The following is a 22467-nucleotide window of genomic DNA, read 5'->3' as shown; positions in this document are numbered from 1 at the left end:
GTGGGGCCAGTGAATCGTGGTGGAGTCTCCAAGAAGCAGTGAGGTCTGGCCACCCGAGCGAGAGCCCTCAGGAGGGACGGGGAAGGTGTGGCAGTTGAGGACCGGTCCTGCATCACCGCCTCCCTCCCGCCAGCTCCAGGCTGATGGAGGGGCTTGGATTCCTGGGGAGGGGATCCAGGAATCACTCCCACCCCTCAGGCCTGCCTTCACTTACCTTGCCTGCAGAATGGGGTGAAAACAGTGCCCGCCCCGCAGGGCTGGCATCTCTACAGTAAGGTAACTTGATAAGAACGAGAGCCGTCACAGCGGGTGCTCCATAGGATGAGCTGCCTGCCACTGCCAGTGAATGGAGGTCCTGCCCCTCCCCGCTACGTTGGATCTGAACGAGGCAGGCCTCCATCTGGGCTGGGGTCCCACCCTGCCCACACTGCTCCCACTCACTCTGTTCTGTCCATCTGTCTCCGCTCAGCAGCCCAAGGAGCATCACTGTAGGAATGGGCTCTATCCCCAACATGCTGTGTGGCCTTTGGAACCTCCCTAGGGCTGGGTTTCCACAGATATTCCTTCTGATTTGGAAGATTGTTGGGGATAAATGAGATCATGGGCAGAGAGTGCCCTGAAGAGCTCCAGGACTTGCAGCCAAAAGAGATGCTTACAGGAACGGAAGGGAGGGACGTGACATGACTCCCAGATCTGGGCCTCCCGAGCCTGTCCGGTCCACCTGGACGTCACGCTGCACCCACCCCGCATGCGGCTCACCCTCCACCCAGAGAGGGGACCAGTCAGTCCACAGGCACCACCTTGGGGCACCAATCACAGGTCCCTTTTATCCCCAAAACATGGCATTATTCGTAGCCGGGGACATCGAGGGCAGGAGGGAGATCCCGAGTCCCTGGGACAGCCATGACCTGGAACAGCGTGGCTGGGGACCCAGGAGAAGCCCCTTCATGCCACCAAGAAAGATGATGACCTTCTCGTGTGGTTTGATGGAGTCATTCTCAAACAGCTTCCCTCCAGCAGAACCCCACTGCATGACTGTGCTCTTCTCATCCTCCTCTGTCCAGACACAGCCCTCTCCCTCCTCACCTTTCTCCCCATCCCCACCCCCAACCCCAAGACTCTGAGCCCCTGCACCCCAGTGTGAATTCATCTGTCTGCAGGGTTTGCCCTGTGAGGGGAGCAGGCAGGAGGGCCCAGGCAACGGGGAAGGACAGGGGCAGGGAGGGCGGGAGCCCAGCTGCCCTGCTCTTCTGTTCTGGAGTTTTGGGGCTCAGGGCCTTCTGACGGAAGGAAGCCCCAACTCGGCAGCACCAAACCCAGGCATCAGGGCTCCCCTCCAGGGGCCGGGTGCCCTCTCCCCTGCCACACACTCTGCCCTCCCTCTGGGCACTTACCCGGAGGTGCAGGTGGTCCGTCCAAGAGCCGATGACCTTGTACTCGGCAGAGCCGTTACGCAGCTGGTACTGGTAGATGTCATAGCGCCCAGGTGCATCTCCATTCTCATTGAAAGTCACAGGGTTCCCCGCAATGCCTGGGGGGGCCATGGGGGTCACACACTCCGTTTCTTTGCTGAGCCTTTGCCCAGAGACAGGGAGGAGAGTGAGCCCTGGGCAGCAACACCTCTGCATGGAACATCTCGGGGGGGTTTATTCCCTGGAAGCATCTGAAGAGGTTCCCCCACTCCCACCCCATGGGGCCCTGGGACTCCTTCCCCAGGGTTGAGTGGTGCCCCCACCTGAGAAATTGACATTGCGGATGTACTTGAGCAGCTGGGTGCCGTCCACAGGGTCCATGCGCGGGCAGAGCCCCACGCGGCCCGGACACAGGTCCCGGTGCATGGCGTGCAGCGCATGGCCCATGGCGTACACAGCGTCGATCACAAACTGCACCTTCCCCTCCTGCTCATACGCCGAGTCCTGCCCGATGCGCTCCCGGTCTGCAACGAAAATGTTCAGGGCAGGAGTGCCCGCGAGGCCCATGAGTGCTCACAGATGCACGGCGGGAACCACAGCGGCCCCCCCAGGATACAGCCAGGTCTCTGGCCCTAGGCCCAGGGCTAGCTTCATCACCCCAGGGGATGGTCTCCTGGGGGCGCCTGGGGGATGGTCCTGAGGGCCCACTGTCCTCATGACTGTACGGCTGGACCCTTTGTGAGCTGGGAAGTCACCAGGGCAGAAACTGCATCTGTGGATGAGGGCAGTGATGCCCTACAGCAGCTCAGCCATGGGTGGCCACCAGCCAGGGGCTGCTGCCCCACCATGGGGTACAGGGGGTGGGAAATTGAGGCCCAGAGAGGGTGAGGGGCTGGCCGCGGGTCCCTCAGGCTTCAGGACACCTGATGCCCTCAGTGGCTTCCAGATGCCCCAGACGTCAGAAATCACCATCATTGCTACCCACCCCTCCCCACTGTCAGTGACCCCCCCCACCCCTGCCCCTGTCAATGACCCCCCTACCCACTTCTCCCCCTTGTCAGTGACCCCCCTCCTCTCCCCCCCGTCAGTGACCCCCTCCCCCTTGTCAGTGACCCCCCCCTCCTTAGCCAGGGTGAGTGAGCTTTGCAAAATGGGGAACCCACTGCACCACCTTCTCACTGCGAACAGCAGTGGCTCCCTAGGGCACTAGGCCTCCCGTCCTCACCCCCTGGGCGCTGGACACACCCAAGCACTCTGCTCCAGCTCCTGTACAAACTCTCTGGCTATCTGAGGCCTCAATGTCTTGTCAGTAAAAAGATCGTCATCTTGCCCCACAGAAGTGCCGTATACGAGATGAGTTACAGAAAACCCGTGGCACAGAGGAGCTGACCAAGCCACGTTATTATGGTGCTTAAGTGCTCAGAAGAGAGGGCTTCTAAGCTGGGCTACAGAGGCCGCGGGGCTAGAGCAGGCCAGCAAGACTTTCTGGAGGAGGAGGAGCCCCAGCCCTGGGCCGTAATGAGGATGGAGAATACGGGCTGCTACCTTCTAAGGAGCATCTACTCTGCGTCAGGCGCTGTTTTAAGCTCTTTATGTATGGAAGTCATCAGATAATCACAGCAATGCTATGAGGTAATGATCCCCATTCATTTCTACAGAGATGAAAACACTGCGGCACAGAAAAGGTCCCCGGTTCCCAGGACCACACAGAGTGGATTTGACCAGGTGCTCCGGCCCCCAGCCTGTACACCTGAGTGACTGTTAGAGGCGGATCACAGCGGGGAGGGCAGGAAAGTGGTGGAGGGGCAGGAGCTCTGAGTTGAGGATGGGGGGCAGCAGAGGAGAGGAAGGGGGAGCATGGGCAGGCTGCTAGGGACCCCAGCTTCCCCTCCCAAGCCCACAGCCCCACACACACCTCCAGGACACAGCCTCCTCCCTCACCGCCAGGACGATGAAATTAACCCTTAAACACACACAGACACACACCCATGCCTCCCTGCTAGAGGGCCAGGACCACATCTTACAGAGGTAATTCCCCAGCAGCCAGCAGGGTGAGTGGCACCCCAAGGGGCATGGGCCTGGGACTTCAACGGGTGTCACGTGGGAGCCAGGTTGAGGCCTCAGGGATCCACAGGTCACCCCTAAGTTCCTCTACTTTAGCTAATTCATGCTCACTGAGCCCTGCTGCCCAGGGCTCCCGTGGAGCTGGTGGCACGTCTCCTGTTCCTATGTTGGCCACCAAGAGACTGTGACCAAGGTCAGAGCCCGACTCCAGTGCCCTAACCTCGGGGTCACAGACCGGAGGCCCCCAGCACCCAGACCGGACAGTTCAGGGGAAGATTCCCGGCTGGCTCTGGGGGAACTGCTGGCTCCAGACATACCACAGCTTCTGCAGCGTGGCCTCCAGCGTGGGCTGGAGACAGGGTGGTCTTCAAGGCTGAGCCCTTGGCTACCCGCTGCACTGCATTCGCACCAGACTGTCTGGGCAGGAACCCCAGCTTGAACACATCGTCTGGCTATGAGCTTGGACCTGCCACCTCACCTGGTGGGCTTCAGATTCCTAGACTGCAAGATGAGGATGCTGATGGTGCTTAGCTCATAGGGTCGGGATAGGGTCCCCATGAGGATAAACGGGTCTACATTCGCAACAGGTCATAGAGAGGCCAGGTGCTTGCCAAGCGCTGCAGAAGCGCGTTAAACACGTGGGCACAGAGGGGTCTAAGCCCCGCCCGCCTCGGAGCTCCGGGGAAGGCAGAGCTGTGCCAACAGGCAAAGCTGTCTCTCAGCCATGGAGCAACAGGTGAATGGATGGGAGAGGCAGGTTCTCCGGCCTCAGCAGCCTGCCCTCTTGTTCAAGGCTTCTGATCACAGGTTCCAGTAGCCAAGAGAGAAGCTCAAGGGACAATCTTGCTCCCAGCGGGTGACAGAAGAGACTGGGATAGGGTTGTGTGGAAAGCCCCAGCTGCGGGCCCTTCCCTCACCCCCGGCCCCCGGGTCCCGTCCTCTGTCTGCATCCCGCCATTCCATGCCCCCAGAGCTCCCATCAAGCCCTCATTTCATACGGATGAGAGACTGAATTATTAACCGGGATGGAGGGGGCGGCTGCGGCCGCCGCAGAGAGGGGGCAGGGCTCTCCCCAGGCCAAGGACACGCCGGGTAAGGCACCCTGGTGGAGCTGCCCTCTGCCTCTCCACTTCCGGCTTCCCAGGAGTCCCCCTTAGCGGTCCAGCTGAAGCATGCATCCCTGGGCCATGCAGGTCCGGGACCACATGATCTCACTGGGGTCACACATGGAGTGCAGATGACCTCACAGGAGCCCCTCCCCAGTGGGGCCCACCTCTGCCTGGCTCTGGGGTCCTGTGGGCTGTCAGCGGCCCTGGAGCACAGCCCCTCGGGATCCACCCCACCCACCCCAGGGTTACCACAGGGCCAGCCATCAATTTCTGGAGATTCCCCAACACACTTTCACATGGCTGACTTTTTTCTCAAGTCTGCCCCCAATGACAAAGGAGATAACAGGGCAGTGAGGCGCCCTGCAAAGGGTCTTTATTTGTGCGGGAGTGGCAGGCCTTGAGTCTGCCCCCTACACACACTCCGTCTCACGCACACAAGGCTCTTCCCTGAAGCCCCACAAGAAGCAACAATGACAGACCCTAAGTGTGCTCCCTTTGGGGGAGGGGGCAGGGGTCACAAACACAAGTTAAACCAAGTCAAGACGCGCTGTCCTGAATGTTGGAAGCTGCACCCATAACCAGTGAGGCTCTCTGTACACCCTTGACTCCAGCAAATAACCCTGTAGCGTGCCCAATGCTTCCTCTGCCCTGAACCTCTGAGAGGCAGGCCAGACCGGCCGTCCTCACAGAGGAGGAGGTTTGCAGGTAGTCGAGGGCAATACCGAGGCTTGTGAGAATCCTGACCACCAGCAGGTGTTCCTACACACCTGGGGACTGGCCTGGCCGGTGAGTGACTGGGACTAGAACCTAGATCTCTCTGGCTTCCAAAGAGTGTCTGCCACCCTGAACTGTCCCCTCCTTCTTCTCCCTCCATCCATCCTGATTGGCCTCCTTCCCCTTCTCTGGGGCGTCTGACCAGGCCTAAGCAGGAGCCAAGCATCCCTGTCTGCAGGGCTAGAGGAGGCAGGGGGCTGTGGAGGGAAGCCGGGGTCAGAGAACCCCCTCTTGTCGGTGGGGAGGGAGGGACCCCCAGGCCAAGGTTGGGGAATCGCAGCTCTGGGAGGAAGCAAGACAGATTTCCGAGAGCTCCTGGAGATCAATTCCGGACACACGGCAGCAATAGCAGCAGCGACAGTTTGAAGATGTCCTAATTGTGTCCCGAGGCACAGTGAGCCAGAGAGGCGTTTGGCTCGACCACGGGTGACAGCCAGCCCCAGAACCGTCAGCGAAAGGATTTTCCCCGCGTCAAAACCCCAGCAGCTGCGGTTACTACGGAGACTGCAGCCTTTGTCTGCAGGTTGTAAATTGTAATTGAAATGAGTTTTCAAGGTTGAAATAACCATAGCTCCTCCCGGTCTCCCCCCTCACCTCCTCAAAACTCACCCCACCCAGCCACATTCCTCCTGAGGTCTAGGCTCACGTGTACACACACACACACACACACACACACACACACACACTTCCTCACAGAAAGGTGTGGCAAATCAACCACATATACACTCACACATTTTCACATCTGCACATGTAGAGTCACAACACAAACGTGCCTGCATTTATACACATCTCTATACACACATCCACATCCAAACGTACGGAAAACAGAACCGGCCACATAAACACAGGCTCTATAGACACAGCTACATGATTAGCATAGCACCTCCGCAGGTATGTGGTTATTCAGCTTCACTGCCGGCGGAGAAGCCCCACAAACAGGTCCTGACAAGGATGTGAGCACAAGCATTTTATCTGGAGGTGATGCTGAAAGCACAAGTCAGGGGTAAGGAAGTGAGACGAGGGCATGAAGGGAGGGCACCAATGCCAGGTGTGAGGCTTGCCCACGGAGGCTCCAGAGAACGGCGGGGCCTAGGCCTCAGGGCGGCCGATCTGAGGGAACACACAGCCCCACCCCTGCCAGCTGAAGGCCAAGGGCTGCTCCTGGGGCGTTCATCCCACTGGCAAGGCCAAGGGCTGCTCCTGGGGTGCTCATCCCACTGGCAAGGCCAAGGGCTGCTCCTGGGGCACTCATCCCACTGGCAAGGCCAAGGGCTGCTCCTGGGGCGCTCATCCCACTGGCAAGGCCAAGGGCTGCTCCCGGGGCGCTCATCCCACTGGCAAAGTGGTGCTAGGGGGCCGCCAGGGGGACACGTCAGGGTCCACACCCCCAGATTCAAGTCCACATGGGTAACTGACATAGGTATGTGGACATACCGCACGTATCTACAGATCTGTACACTGGCATCTACGTACAGACAGGCCAACATCCACACCGGTTTTTATCCATCAGGCAAACTTCCAGGGAGCAGGATAGGAGGGTCCCAGGATCCCCCAAGGAGAGCTGGTGCATGGCTCTGCCCTGGACCAGCCCTATGACCGGGTTAAGCAACACTTACACCCCTAGATGAGAATCCAGGGTAATCATGCTTACTTTGTGGGGCCACTGATAGGATTCAAGGAGGCACAGATCTATCAATAAGACACACAACCTCATATCATGTATGTATTGTTCTCTAAGCTTCCCTTTTCCTCTCCTAACTAACACTCCCCCAAGGGATAACTCCCCACTGCCCGAGGCCTCCACCCAGCCCGGCTGCCCCTCTGCATGCAGCCTGGCATATGCTGATTCTCCCCGCCCCCCTCACGAGACGAGCCTAGGGTGCCCACCCCACGGAGAGGGCCCAGGTCAGCTTGTCCACTGATACAGGGGTAGGGGAGGAAGCTGACACCCGTCCTTTCTGGCCACTCAACCTCTTTCCTGACTCTACCTCCCAGGAACACGCAGGTTTTTCTTAGGGTCCCCAAGCCCTACCCCCATGTCCTGCTCTATCACCTGGGCCTGCTCGGCACCCCCAAGTCACATAGCAGGCTCACCATCCTCATCTGCGGTAGCACCCTTGTTCTTCAGCCCCACCCACCCCACCGTGTCTGCCAGCCCCTCCCCTTGAATTTTCAACCTCCATCAAGCCACCTGCTTTCCTGGTTGTTGCTGTGGTTCAGTTGCCCAATCGTGTCCAGCTCTTTGCAACCCCATGGACTGCAGCACGCAAGGCCTCCCTGTCCCTCACCATCTCCCAGGCCCAAGTTCATGTTCAGTGCATCAGTGATGCTGTCCAGCCATCTCATCCCAACAACCTCCTCTCCTTCTGTCCTCAATCTTTCCCAGCATCAGGGGTTTTACCAATGAGCTGTCTATTGGGATCAGATGACCAAAATACTGGAATTTCAGTTCTAGCATCAGTCCTTCCAATGAATATTCAAGGCTGATCTCCCTTAAGATTGACTGGTTTGATCTCCTTGCTGTCAAAAGGACTTTCTGGTTAGGGGACCTCTAAACAACTCAGCATGGTTCCCTCTACCCCAGGTCTGTTCTCCCAAACTTGGCCTCAGCTCTGTGTCAGCCCTCATCCCAGGGAACCCTGAGCTAGCCCTAGTGCCTCACAGGCCCTTAATGATCAGCACCTTCGGGGCAGGGAGGTGAAGGCAGGGGGGAGCTCCTGACTCCCTCCCAGGTGCTCCCCTTTGGGCTCTCATGGGTGGTACAGCCCAGGGCTCCCCAACCTTGAGCCAGCCCCAGTTCCCTTCTGAGGGAAGATGGCTCTGTCCCAGGAAGATCCCAGGGTGAAAACACATCAGAAGCTGAAATCCTGGCGGTGACACTGGCTTCCAACTGCAAATAATCACAGGAGCAGAGAAGCTGTCTTCACAACCAGTGAAGACCACTTCTGGATGGCCACTGAATGAAAATGCAAAGTTCAGGAATCGTCAAGGAACTCCTGGGTCCCTGAGAGTCTGACCTCAAGAATGTATCCCCAGGGTCTTCCCTGGTGGTCCAGTGGCTAAAACTCCAAGCTCCCAGTGGAGGGAGGTTTGATCCCAGGTCAGGGAACTAGACCCACATGCTGCAATTAAAGGACCCCACGTGCCACAGCTAAGACCTGGCGTCGCCAAATAGATGATTTTTAAAAAGCAAACAGAACAAAGAATGTATCCCCAGGGTCTTCCCTGGTGGTCCAGTGGTTAAGACTTCAAGCTCCCAGTGAAGGGGACCCAGGTTCGATTCCGGGTCAGGGAACTGGATCCCATGTGCTGCAACTAAAGGACCTCACCTACCACATCTAAGACCCTGCACCACCAAAGAAATGACTTTTTAAAAGCAAACAAACAAGACAAAGAATGTATCCCCAGATGTCCACAGACCCAAGTTCAAGAAACAGGACATGGATGTCCAGCCAGATGGGAGCAGCTTGAAACACTGTCCCCCTCCCCACCCCAATACAGCCTCTTATGGGCTGAGTTGCATAGTATCTCTGGGCTTTAGTTGGCTTGTCTGAAATGAGGGTAGCTCCAGGGACCCTTAGAATAGAGTGACGTGTGTAGCAGAGTCCACACTTGGCACCTGGACAGGCCAGCTCCCAGGGAAGGCCCTTCTCTGCCCCTTACTGGTTCTGAGACCCCAACATCCATCCCCAGCCCACCCCAGAGCTAGGGGGCCACAGTCACAGCCAGCCCCTTGCGTGCATGTCCCTTCTCCCCCATCACCCAGCCATGCTCCCTCTCCCGCCAGCAGCTTCTAGATTTTCCTCTGCTGGATCTTTGCTGGAAACATACAAATATGCTCTAATTTCTCCCATTTAAACAAACAAAACCCTCTCCTGACCCCACTTTTTCCCCAGCTAGCATCTCTCTCTCTCTCTGTTTACAACAAAACTTCCCAGAAGAGTGGTCCTTACTCACTTACTCGTCATCAATTTCTCCGTTTTCCTCCTGACCAACTTCAGCCTGGGTTTTGCACCCACCTCTCCAAGGAATCTCCCCATGACTCAGCCTGACTCTCCACGACCCCCCCGCAACTCAAAGTACAGCCAAGAACCTCAGAGTCCTCCTTGATTTTCTGTCATCTTTCTCTCACCGCAAATCCTTTAGCAAACTCTGCAGCCACACTGCAAAACTGATAAAGAATCAGACTCCTCACCATCCCCATGCCACCACCTGCTCCAGGTTCCCTCCACCTCCCACCCCAGCCTACAGCCCTGAACTCATCTCTGGCTCTGCTCCGGAAGGCAGCCAGAATGAGCCCATTATTACATAAGTCTTATCACGCTAATCCTTTTCCAAACCCTGCCGTGGCTTTGTCTCATTCTGTGTTAATAATGACTAAAACCTTACTAATGGCCAACCAGGCCCCACACCCCCCCACCGTCGGACCTCGGCTGCTACCTGTTACCCTCTGCGTTAGCCACGTGGGCCTCCTCACTGCTCCCTCAATCTGCCAGGCCTGAGCCTGGCTCAAGGCCTGTGCACACGCTGCACTTTCTGCCTGGCAGGTTCTTTCCCGGTCACTCTCTCAGTGAGGACTTCGGACCTCCTGATTTAAAAATGCCACATCCCTGATCTCCCAGCACTCTCAGTCTCTCTCCAGGAGGAGGCCTCCTGGATCTGTCTTCTCCTGTCTCAGGATTAAGCCCTCCGAAGGCCCTTGGCTCTGCCTACTGGGACCAAACCATCGTGTACGTTATCCACAAGGCCATACAGTCTCCCACCTGCAGGGGGAGCTCCACGGGGCAGGTCTGTTCCCCTCCCAGAGCCCAGCTCAGGGCTGGGGACACAGCCAGCCTGAGAAAATGCCAGTTGAACAAGTGAGCAACAGCACAGAGGGGAAGGGCTCAGGACCCCTCTGGCCACCACATGGCTGATGGCTTGAGCAAATGTGAGCTCCCCTAATGCGTGGCACAGCCTGGCGCATAGTAGGTAATCCCAAATGTGGGTCTTCCTTCTTCTCCCCAGTTCCCTTAGGAGTGTAGAGGTGAAAACAAACTGTCAAAGCCAGGCTGGAATGGCCAGGAGGGCCCTGGGGATGGGACATCAGCTGGCCTGAGGCAGGACATCCCTGGAGCCAGATGGCCAGGGTTCAAATCCCAGCTCTGCTATTTACTCCTGAATGATCTTGGGAAAATCTTTAGCCTCTCTGCACCTCAGTTTTCCTTTGCTTCCACTGTGGCTCAAATGGTGAAGAATCTGTCTGCGATGTGGGAGGCCCAGGTTCGACAGCTGGGTTGGAAAGATCCCCTGGAGAAGGGAATGGCAATCTACTCCAGTATTCTTGCCTAGAGAATTCCATAGAAGAGAACCCTGGTGGGCTATAGTCCATGGGGTCAGGGTCATAGAGGCAGACACGACTGAGCGGCTACACTTTCACTTTCCTCATCTGTAAAATGGGTTGCTGTGAAGAGTAAATGCAAAATATCAGAGCGGAAATTGACATGTAATACACGCTATATAAATATCAGCTGTTACTATTGTTACTGCTGCTAACACAGGCTGGGTGATTGGCATCTCCCCACACATCCCCAGTGGCCACACGGCCCCCCTCCCTCTCACAGCTCCCAGCCCCTAGGAGCAGCAGGCAGTAAATTCTCCTATCTCCTCATAAACCAGACCTTCCTCCGCTCAGCCATCACCTGGCTGGCAGAGCTGTCAAGAAGACAGATGCCACATCTGCCTTGTTTACAGCTTTAATCCCCAAACCCTGTTCTTCAGGCTCCCAGGGAGGGGCCAGGAGAAGAGGAGGGAGGCAGGCGCTGCCCTCCCACAGGCCTTGACAGCTGCAGAGACACCCGCTCAGTGACCCCTGTCTCGCTCAGGTAGGGGGCAGGCCACAGGCCACCTTCCTGTGCTTCCTGCAGACCTCTTCCCCTGCCTTCCCCAGGAAACTGTGAGCAAGGCAGCTGTGCTCCGGATGGGGATCAAGGGATGGGAGTGGGTAGTACGATTCCCATTTTACAGATGAGGAAACTGAGGCTTTAAGAGATGACCTGCCCAAGGTCACACGGCTAGGTAAGCGGCAGCACCAGGATTCACACCCCCCCTAAGGGGGACTCTCACAGCTGTGCATTTGAGAAAGAATGGGTGCCCACGGCCCCTTGCCATTTTGAGACACACCAGCCCAATCTCCTGGAGAAGAAAATAGCAACCCTCTCCAGTATTCTTGCCTGGAGAATCCCCACGGACTAGAGGAGGCTGGCAGGGTACAGTCCACGGGGTCGCAAAGAGTCGGACACAACTAAGCGTCTAACACACACACAGCCCAATCTCCAACTGCCAGTATCTGCTGCTCTTCTGAGGCTCGCTGGCCACAAAAGCCCTCTTTGCCATTTGGACGAGGCATTGAAGAATTAACATCCTCCAGGGAGAGCCAGCGATGACTGACAGGAGGCGCTCCCCTGCCAGGTTAGGACTCAGCACTGTCTTTGCTGGGGCCCAGGTTCAATCCCTGGTTGGAGTATTAAGATCCCACAAGCCACACAGTGGAGCCAAAAAAATATTAAATAATCAATTTTTTAAAATGATTGCAGGAGGGAATGCCCTGGCCGGTCCAGTGGTTAGGACTTGGCACTTTCACTGCCAGGGCCCAGGTTCAATCCCTGGTTGGGGAACTAAGAGCCCACAAGTCACATGGTGCAGCCAAAAAACAATTTAAAATTGATCAACTTTAAAAAAAACGATTGACAAGAGTTGGTGTACACACACCCTGGCTCCCTCACACCTCCAGTGGGATGACTGGCAGGCACGCTTCATTCTGTCCCCAGAGACCCCAGGGGAGTAAAGCTCCAGCTGTTGGCGGGGGTGACCTGCTTGGTATCACACCCTTGATGGCTGCCTTACCTCCGCAACCAAAGTTTCCTGGGATCCCCTCCCAAAGAACAACTGGCCGTCAGATCCTAGTCTGGAGGGGAATTCAATTTAACACCTTCAGATTCTGAAGGATGAATCAGGTCTTCCCAAGTGTAAGACCCCAGCATGAGACAGTCCTTCCCGCCCTCTCGGAAGGTCACCAGGCCTGTTCTCGTCCTGGGCCGGGAAGGCGTGGGCTTGGCGGAGCACAGGAGCTCCCAGTGAGATCGTGGGCAGGGCAGCAGGGCCCGTGGGACTGAGACAGGCAGAGGCCAACTATCCAAACTGCTAGCATTGAGGGGACCAGAGGGGACCCACCCAACGCTACCAGCGTGGACAGCCAGCATCCTGGCAGAGCTGAGTGGGAAGCTAGGCTTGGGAGAGAGTGAGGCAGGTGGAGAACACAGGGCTGGCTGAGGGCCAGCAAGAAGAGCGGCTCAGGCCATGGAAGGGAAGGCGGCAGGAGAGGCAGGCGGGAGAGCCAAACCGCCTGGATACCAACCCAGTCCTGCCCATTCTCTAGCTCTGCAATGTTCACCAGTCACCTCAGTGTCCTCTTCTGTAAAATGGGTGCAACAATTATGATGCTGTCCTCCGTCATTGGGGATCCTACAGCTAACAGAATCCTTACAACAGACTTGAACTGTTAAATTACCCAATTGCATCTAAATCCCACCTTTCCCCTTTCCTCTCTATCAACAACTACCACCAATTTTTTTTAAGAGAGTTTTGAAGTAGGCTATTTTATTTATTTTTTTGGCTCCACCTGAGGCATAGAGGGTCTTAGTTCCCACACCAGGGACCAAATCCTCGCCCCCTGCATTGGTAATGCAGAGTCCTAACCACTGGACCACCAGGGAAGTCGCCAGCAATCACCATTTTATGAGCACTTACCATATGCATTATTTTTCAGCCAGCTTCTTCATACCCTTCAAACACATCACCTATCCTCCCAACAACCTGTTGAGAGGGGTGGTGGCTTCCCTGCCCTCTCCGGGACTCAGACAGGTTACTTGTCCCAGGTCACAGAGCCAGAAGGAAGCAGAGTCAGACCCAGTGCCTGGCACACTGACAGGTGCCGAGTCCCAAGCCCACAGACCGTGGGTGTCGCCCCAGCTCTCCTGGCCTAAGATGTTCTTCCAAGGGACCAGCTCAGCTCCAACCTGGGCGGGGCCACGGGAAGACAGGGCTGCCTTGCCTCATCCAGGATGCTCTCAGCTTCCACAAACATTCCCCCAGAGCTCCCCCACCCCTCATGTCACCCAGACATGGGTGAGTTCACTGTGCCTGGCCTGGGGCCACACAAGGACCCTCACCAGCCCCTGCTGGGGCTTCCGAGGCAGCAGGAAGGGTCCGGGTCAGCTGGAACACACTGTCCTTCGGTCCTTCCTGGCCACCCCGAGTTCACTCCAGGCTCTCCTGCTTTGCTCAAGCGTTCCCCTCACCTGGGGTGCACCACATTCCCCTTCCTATAGCCACCTCTCCTTCCAAGCCAGTGGTTCCCATACTTGGCTGCACAGGAAACCACCTGGGGCACCTTTTAAAAAATCCTAATGCCCTGGTGGCACACAGGACCAATTCCATTAGAATGTCTGGGGCTAGGAACCAAGCATCAGCATTTGAAAAGAACCCCAAGTGACTGGATGTGAATAAAGCTGCTCTTCCCTATATTCCCAGCCCTAAATACACACTGGGAGAGCTTGAAAAACAATCCACTCCCAAAGTTCTGCTTTGTGGGTCTGGGGGTGAGGCCCTATTAGAGGCCTGTTGTTTTTTTTAATTGGCAGATAATTGCTTTACAATGTCGGTGTTGGTTTCTGCCATACAACGTGAATCAGCCATGCTGCTGCTGCTGCTGCTAAGTCGCTTCAGTCATGTCCGACTCTGTGCGACCCCTTAGACAGCAGCCCACCAGGCTCCCCCATCCCTGGGATTCTCCAGGCAAGAACACTGGAGTGGGTTGCCATTTCCTTCTCCAGTGCAGGAAAGTGAAAAGTGAAAGTGAAGTCGCTCAGTCGTGTCTGACTAGCAGCGACCTCATGGACTGCAGCCTACCAGGCTCCTCCGCCCGTGGGATTTTCCAGGCAAGAGTACTGGAGTGGGGTGCCATCGCCTTCTCTGCCGTAAGTATACATATACCCCCTGCCTCTTGAACCTCCCCCCAGCCCTGCACCCACCCCTCTAGGTTGTCCCAGAGCACTGGGCTGAGCGCCCTGTGTCATACACAACTCACCACTAGCTGTCTGTTTCACAGACGATAATGTGCATGTTTCCAGGCTTCTCTCTCAATTTGCCCCACCCTCTCCTTCCCCTGCTGTGCCCACAAGTCCTTTCTCCTTGTCTGCATCTCTATTCTGCCCTACAAATAGGTTCATCAGCACCATTCTTTTATATCCCATATATATGTGTTAATGCACGATATTTGTTTTTCTGACTTACTTTACTCTGTATAACATGCTCTAGATTCATCCACCTCACTAGAACTGACTCAGATTTGTTCTTTTTTATGGCTGAGTAATAGTCCACTGTGTGTATGTACCATAACTTCTTTATCCATTCATCTGTTGATGGACATCTAGGTTGCTTCTATGTTCTGACTATTGTAAATAGCGCCACAGTGAACACTGGGTTATCTGCGTCTTTTTGAATTGTGGTTTTCTCAGGGTATATGCCCAGTAGGGGGATTGCTGGGTCATATAGTAGTTTTATTCCTTTTTTTGTTTGTTTTTTAAGGAATCTCCATACTGTTCTCCATAGTGGCTGTATCAATTTATATTCCCACCAACAGTGCAAGAGGGTTCGCTTTTCTCCATACCCTCTCCAGCATTTACTGTCTGTAGACCTTTGGTGATGGCCTTTCTGACCTGGGAGAGTTTTAAAAGCTCCAGGTGATGCCGATGCACAGCCAGGCTTGAGAGCCACCATCTTACAAAGTGCCTCCCATCAGCCTTCTCACCTGCATCCCCAGACACCCTCTGGGCTGGCCTTCAGATGAGAAAGTCAACGCCCCGAGAGGGCACAGCTGGCTCAGGTTGAGAGGTACCCAGAGCCCTCCCAAGGTCCCTGACACCAGGTCCTGCTGCAGAGTGACGCAGACCAAGAACTCACAAGGACCCACATCCAACCATATCTAATGTGGACACGCCAAGGCAGCCACAGTAGGGGGCTGAGGATTGAGAGCTCAGTTCTGGGTCCACATCTTGCTCTACTGCCTTCCGTCTGTGGGAACTCAGGTCCCTTTGCTTACCTTCTCTGAGCCTCTGTTTCCAATCTGTGAGAGGCCTGCCGTCCCATCCTCCCGCGGCTCATTCCCTGCCCGTTCAGGGCTCTGCTGAAACAGTGCCTTGCAGGGAAGCCAGACTCTTATCTATTTTGTTTCTACTGCACATTTTCCTTCTGATATAGTCTATAGTCTACTTTTTTAATCTCGTTTATTGTCTGTCTCCCCATTAGAATAAAAACGCCAAGAGCTTTTTGGCTTTCATTCCCTGCTACATCCACGATGCTTAGAAAAGGGCCAAGCCCTGGGAGTCAAACTGATGTCTGTAGAGTGACTGCGGGACCCTCAAGGAGTTAGAGACGCTCAGACCAGTGAGTGGCAGGGTGCACGGGGTAGCTGGGGTCAGTCAGTTCTGTGGGCTTGCCATAGGGACGTCCGGATGAAGCCCAAGGTGGTCAGCCAGAGGGCGGTTCTGCCCAGATCCAGGAGCCCCTTCCCTTATAAGCAGCTTCACCGACGGCTGGTGGCCTGAGAGAGCCCACCCACTGGACCTGGAATCAGTCCTGGCCCCGCCCCTCCCGGCTCCTCCCGACCCCGCCCCCTCCTTGCCCCGCCCCTTGCCCCGCCTCTGATCCCGCCCTCCTAACCCCGCACCTCCCGGCCCCGCCCCGGGCCCCGCCTCCTAGCCCTGCGCCTCCCAGCCCCGCCCCTTGCCCCGCCCCCGCGCGTGCTCACTGGTGCACTTCTTGACGTGGCTACCCTTCTTGAGCGCATGGCGGCTGAGCTTGCAGTGGAAGTTGTCCTCCCAGAACTCGGCAAACCATATGTTGCGCCGGTTGTTGTCCAGCGTGCGGCTGGAGAAGTAGCGGTCGAAGCCTGGCGGGGAACCAGAATGTCAGGACCCGGCACCCCTCTTTCCACCCGCCCCCAGCCCTTCGCTCTTCCCACCGCTTAGACGAGGCGCGGGCGGGTGAGGAGGGGAGGAAGAGCGCGTCCTCTGATCCAGCAGCCAGGGGGAAACGTGAGACGTTTCATTTCCTTCCTGGTGAAAAGAGCTGGGTTAAGTTCCAGGGGGAGCCTGTGTCATCGAACAACGGCTGCCTTTATGGAAGAAGTACAGGATGAGGGTGTTTGCGCTGGTTCTTAACTACCGAAATGCTGATATGGGGCTTCCTGGAGAAGGAACCACCTGGATGGAGGTCCTGAGATGGGAGCAGAGAGGCTGGTGGGGGCGAGGGGCGGCGCCCAGTCCTGGGAGTACGTGACTCTGGTTCTGAAGAGGAGAGGGAACCAGAGAGTGTAGGGACTGGCCCAGGTCACACAGCAAGACAGAGGCCTGAATCGTTCTCCTTCCAGTCCAGAACTTCCCCATGGCTCACTGAGGCAGCCTCCTTCTCCGAATGCTCCAGAGGACTTACCAACTCTGCTCTAAGCCCAGAAAACCCGGACCCAGGGTGGCAGGCTGGTGGGTCAATAAGGCCTTCTCTCCTCCCCCTGCCTTCTGCCCCATGATCATTCCGTGTCATATTCACAGCTGACCAAGCTGCTGGGAACAGACCCGAAAGCCTAAAAGTTCACCCAGCAACGAGTTCCTGCTGTGGCAAGGCCCAGTGGAGGCTCAGTGGCTGTCTGTTGGAGCTGTCAGCGAGGTGCTGGACTGGTCGAACGCTGACTTCCTCAACCTTTACACTGTTGACACTGGGCCAGTTCACTCTGCTGGTGGTGGGGGGCCGGTGGTGGGGGGAGGCTGTCCTGGGCATTGCAGGCTGTTGAGCGGCATCCCTGGCCTCCACCCACTAGAAGCACCACTCCCTGATCATGACAACTAAAAACGTCTCCAATCAGTGCCAAATGTCCCTGGGGATCAAAATCACCCCCTGCTGAGAACCACTGTTTTCCTGGTTTCCCTGGTGCCCCAGAGAGAAAAGGGCTTTGTATGGCAAGTCCTGGGTTCAGATTCTAGTTCTGCCACTTAATACCAAGTATGTGTGACTTACTGCCACCAAATGTCACTTAACCTCTCTGAGCCTTAATGTATTCACTTACTAAATGTGGGGTTGCTGGAATGACTAAATGAAATGTCTGTATGGGGCCTGGCATTTGTGGGTACTAAGAACCATAGTTTTTGTTTTTTTGTGTTTATTATGGCTTGAAGCTGAGAGGGGCGATGTGGAAACTTCTGGCACCTGTGTGTTCCTTCTGCCTCGGGGTGAATAGAGGACATAGCCATGTCCCTCCCCTACTCAGACCTCGGTCTCTTGGAAAGTTTGGTGGAGGTAGATGTCTGCAGACTTCCCAGCTCCATCAATCCTGATGTCTGTTGACCTCAGCGAGAGCACGGGAAGAGCCCCTGGGAGCCTGCTGCCACCATGGGGAGGACAGTGAGGTCCCTGCCAAACTGGGCCTTTAATAGGAACTTCGTGCCTCACTCACAGCGAGGCTCCAGCCAGAGCAATCTATTCCTGCCCAGGGCGACTGAGTTCTGTCCCAGGAGTAAGGGCTGTCAGGCCTACCCCCACCCCCAGCCCACCCAGGGCCCAGCAGGACTCTGCAGGGAGGCCCCTGCCCCATCCTGGGAGCCTGCTGGCAACTCCCAGGGCCCTTCTAGCAGAGGACATACTCCCAGTGGCGCAGGGGTCTCACTTCTTCTGTCCCAGATGGGAGAAGGGATGAGAGTATATGGGGGTGAAGGAGAAGTCTTGATAAATGAGCCTCCTGTACTTGCCGCCACCCCCAACACCCATGAATATCTGAAACAGGAGAAAGAAGGACCCTGAGCACGGCTTCTAACCCCGCTAGGACGAATGTGGCCAGGAAGGCCTCCCAGCCCAGAATCTGAGCACAAAGAAGCTGGGAGCCAAGGAAGAAGAGAGACAGGGTGCAGGAAGACGAGGAGCTGGAGAGGGACAGTGTGGGGGGAACGATAAGAAGGACCCGTCAGGGTGACACTGACAGCGGGGCGCACGGAGCGGGGGTGGGTGGTGGGCACGCCGTTGCGGCTGCCGGGCCTACCTCGCACGGACATCCTCTTGGGGAGGATGGTGACGGCACCCTCGGCCACCTCCTCCAGGTGCAGCACAGGGGCGATCTTGGAGCCCCAGCTGTCTGAGCCCATCCAGAAGAAGTGGCCAGTCTGGTTGGCCTTCCGTGCCGCCTCCAGCACACGCCTGTGGGGACACGCATCAGCCCAGCCCAGCCGTGTCTGCCCACGGACTCCCCGCCCTGGCCACAGCTGCCCTTCCCCGGGGCTCATTCCTGTCCCCTCGCAGCCTGTGCCTGGATCCCCCGTCCTGACCCACAGGAGCCCGGGCCCACAGCCACCCCAGCTCCCACGCCTGGACTCCCAGGCCCCCGGTTCCCTGCTGCCCTGACCCACCCCTGCCTACAGGCCCACGGCTGCCCTTCACCCACACTGCACCCCTATACCTGCCTGTGCCCTGGGCCCACAGCTGCCTTCTGGCCCAGTGTGGTCTCCCAGACCCATTCCTACCCCTGGGGCTACCTCTGTCCCCGCCAAGACCATGCCTGTTTCCCTCTGGTTAGACCTGCCCCGTGTCTGACTCGGGTCCCCAGAAACACATCTGCCCAAGCTCTGTCCTCTGAGGCTCCCAGGCCCACACCCCCGGCCCTTTGTCACATTCATACCCACTGTCTTACACACACCCCGACACCTGTCCCCCTCTGCACCCCACCGCCTTCTGTACCAAAAGTCCAGGTGCTTCAAAGATGCTCCCCACTGCCCTCACAGATGGAGGAAAGGGTGCGGGCGGCCAGGGGCCCCCACTGCCCCCCAGGCCACGGTGACAGTGGTTCTAGTCAAGTCAGGGGCCCTGAAGCCCCGCGCAGGGTCCAGCCCACACGGCGCTCAGTCAGTGCTAATGGATGCTTGAACTAAGTGGCCCCTCGGAGACATCTTCTAAAAGGAGAAAAACAGGAAGGACTGGGCAGAAGTCCCCCCCATGTATCTCATCCCATGGGGACAGACGGGAGCAGAGAGGAGGCAAGCAGCTTGCCCAAGATCACACAGCAAGTGAGAGGCCAGGATACTAGAAACTGGCCAGCCCATCCCACAGACAAGGCCAGGACAGACGGTGGGGCTTGGGGCGACTGCCGGACCTGTGCAGGAGGCAGCCAGCTGGGGCAAGAAGCCTCGGGCTACCAGGCAGAAACGTGTTTCCTCACCCCAGGGCCCACACCTGCCCTCTTCACCGTCTCCTGACTCTCCTAGGCCCCCAAGGCTCCTGCAGCCCCCACAGAGCCCCCTAATTGTAGGCAAGGCTGCTCTCAGAACCCACACCCAGCCCTATTAATACCGCCTGCATCCGGCCAGCCAGAGATGACCAGAGCTCCCAAGGCTCCATCTCTGCAAAGTCACCCGGGTTTATTTTTACCTCTGTTTGCTTCTGAAAACTCATGTGGATTTCCAGCAAGGCGCCCCTCTTCCCACATACCCTGCCCAGCTGCCCAGGGGGTCAGTCCAAGGCCCTTCCCCTTCCCCCCCAGGTGACCCTTATCTGGGACCCTTGGCCCGGCACCCTCGTCTCCCATCCCCACGTGTGGGTCCGTCAGAGTCGCTCAGGAGGCCGCAAGTTGGGTGTGTCCCTGGATGGGGTGGGGGCCCCGAGTAGTGCTGGGCTTTGACATGGGAGTGGGAGCGGGGGTGGGGACTGACTGAAGGGAGGCGAAGAGCTCTGAAGGATCTCCTCCTGCTCCAGGTACCAGCTGACCTGCGGCAACAGGGACACCCAGGGCCAGAGTTTAGGGTCCCTGAAAGCTTTGTGGGGACCGGGAGCAGCTCAGGGGTGCCAGGTGGACCCTGAGGACTCCCACACCCTGGGCCTTTGCTGCCTGAGAAACACCCATTAGAGCTGGTGCTTGTGGCTTTGGAGGCCTTAATGACCTTCCAGAACATTTCCCTCCATCCCCACTGGCACCCAGCAATATCTCCTGGGAGAGAATCTGTTTTGCTGCAACTCAGGAGTCCAGGATGAGGTCTTTCCAAGTGGGAAAGAGTGTTGGAAAGAAGAGTGGACCCAGAGTGGATGCTGGTTAGCAATGGGGAGGGGGCCGCATGGAGGCAGGGTAGACCAGGCCAGCTGAGCTGGGCAGGTGGGCAGGTGGGCCACCTCTCTGAGGGAGTGGTCTGGGGAGACCAGATCTCCTCTGCAAACATGGGGTGTGACTCCCTGACCAGATTCTCAGCAGGAGCTGTGTCTCCCCCTCAGTCTAGGGAATCAAGGAGGCAGGCCCTTCTTGGCCTGACATCCAGTCTTAAAGAGGTGGAAGGGAGAGAAAGAGCAGGAAGAAGGGAAGTGCATTAGGAAGGGTGCTCAGGGGTCATCTTTTAAGGGCACCTGAGACTCTGACCTGTGACTCACGACCCGGGGGCAGGCATGCAGGGAGGTGGACTGCTCCAGGGTGTCTGTACCGCGTGGTTCTGGCACCTGGAGTCCACCTGCCCCGGCTCTGCAAATGCGGACACTGAGGTCCAGGGAGGGGAGGATACTGCCCCCATGAGTGTGTGCCCAGATCAGGACTAGAACCACAGCCCAGGCCTCTCCCCACTCCCCTGAGCTCGCCAAAGGGAGGACGGAGGGGCTGAGAGACAGCCACCCCTACCTCCTGCCAGCCTCTGCTCCTTCCTTTGTGCGCATTCCTGCCTCCAGTGCTCCAGCAACACTATCAAGCAGGCTTCATTAGCTCCATTTTTTTTAAGCAGAAAAGAAGCCCAGAGAGGTTGAGAAACTTGCCTGAGGTCACATAGCTAGTTGGAGGGAGAGCAGGATTCCCACCCAGGGGCTCTCACCCCAAGCCCATGGCCTTAGCCCCTCTGTAAAAGGACCCGCTAACCATCCTGAGTTGGTAGAATGGATGCAGGAAATGGGCAGGGGGGAAGGAAGGGGTGTCCGTGAGCCATAGCCTGCGCCCCAGCCAGAGGGGTCTCCCTCCACTGCCCCGTTGGCTCACCCCACCTCTCTGGACCCCAGGGTGCATCAGGCTTGCCCAGGAAGGTCTCCGGCAGGGGTCCCTGGCTCCCCAGCCCTGCCCCACTGCTGCCTGTCCTCACCTGATGTCATCCTCGTTGGCGAAGATGATGACCGCCCTGGCGTTCGATGTCTCCAGGAGCCGCCGGATGATCTTGTCGAACTCCCCAGGCTTGGGCTCCCGAGGTATCTTGACGGACTGGGCGATGCACACGCCCCCTGCAGGAAGGGCAGCGGTCGGCCTGGGGCAGACAGGGTCTTCCCCTGCAACCCACACTCCTGGGGGCTCCTCGTGGTCCCCTGGCCTGACTGTCTCCCAGGTCCCGATCCGGCATGGGCTGTGCAGTCAGAACAGCCACAGTGCAAATTTTGGCTCCACCAAGCTGAGTGACCATGGGCATGCCATTTAAGCTCTCCATGCCTCCCTTTATAAAATAGGTTGCTAGCAAGAAGCAGTATAGTGTCGGGCTTAAAGCTAGACTGCCTGGGTTCAAATCTCAGTTCTGCTGCTTACTGCTGTGTGATCTCAGGTTAGTTACTGAACTTCTCTGTTGTCTCAAATGCATCATCTGTAAAGATAATAATACCGCCTATTTCATAAGGTTGTTATAAAGCTACGGGAGTTCATGCATTTATAGCAACATCTGCCACACAGTAAGTGCTTAGTAAACATTGGTTCTTTTTTGATGTAACGACTTCATAAGACTTTTTGGAGGCGCAAATCTGAGAATGAGAACAAATTGCCCCCCTTGGGCCATTAGTGCCTCTGGTACCCACATCCACACACACCTACCAGGGCTCTTGACGCCGGGCCCCACGTTCACCATCAGGCTCCTTCGTAAGGGCAGCGTGCAGGGTTGCTGCCTTGTGCCTGCACATCCCAGGCAGTGATGCTGTAAACCCAGCTACTGCCCATATGCGGGCGTTCCTAAGTTCCCCTCTGGGCACTCACAGGCCACTCAGTATGCAGGCTCTCCAGCTTCCTCCCTGACCCAACAGGGTGCGATGAC

General features: G+C 57.0%; 1 protein-coding gene across 1 annotated transcript in view; it reads right to left on the bottom strand.

Moving 5' to 3' along the window:
- The window catches only part of GRM4 (glutamate metabotropic receptor 4), a 102581-nt gene that overhangs the window by 15743 nt on the left and 64371 nt on the right, over positions 1 to 22467 (bottom strand). The window contains exons 3-7 of the mRNA XM_052648845.1: positions 21541 to 21676; positions 18486 to 18640; positions 16209 to 16349; positions 1736 to 1936; positions 1395 to 1531 (exon numbers count right to left, since the gene is read on the bottom strand). Coding sequence (XP_052504805.1) covers positions 1395 to 1531; positions 1736 to 1936; positions 16209 to 16349; positions 18486 to 18640; positions 21541 to 21676 — 770 coding nt within the window. The remainder of the gene's footprint in view (positions 1 to 1394; positions 1532 to 1735; positions 1937 to 16208; positions 16350 to 18485; positions 18641 to 21540; positions 21677 to 22467) is intronic.

The sequence above is a fragment of the Budorcas taxicolor genome, chromosome 11 (genome assembly GCF_023091745.1).
Source record: "Budorcas taxicolor isolate Tak-1 chromosome 11, Takin1.1, whole genome shotgun sequence".
Taxonomy (NCBI): domain Eukaryota; kingdom Metazoa; phylum Chordata; class Mammalia; order Artiodactyla; family Bovidae; genus Budorcas; species Budorcas taxicolor.
The sequence above is the reverse complement of the archived record's forward strand: the minus strand, read 5'-3'. Positions and strand labels throughout refer to the sequence as shown.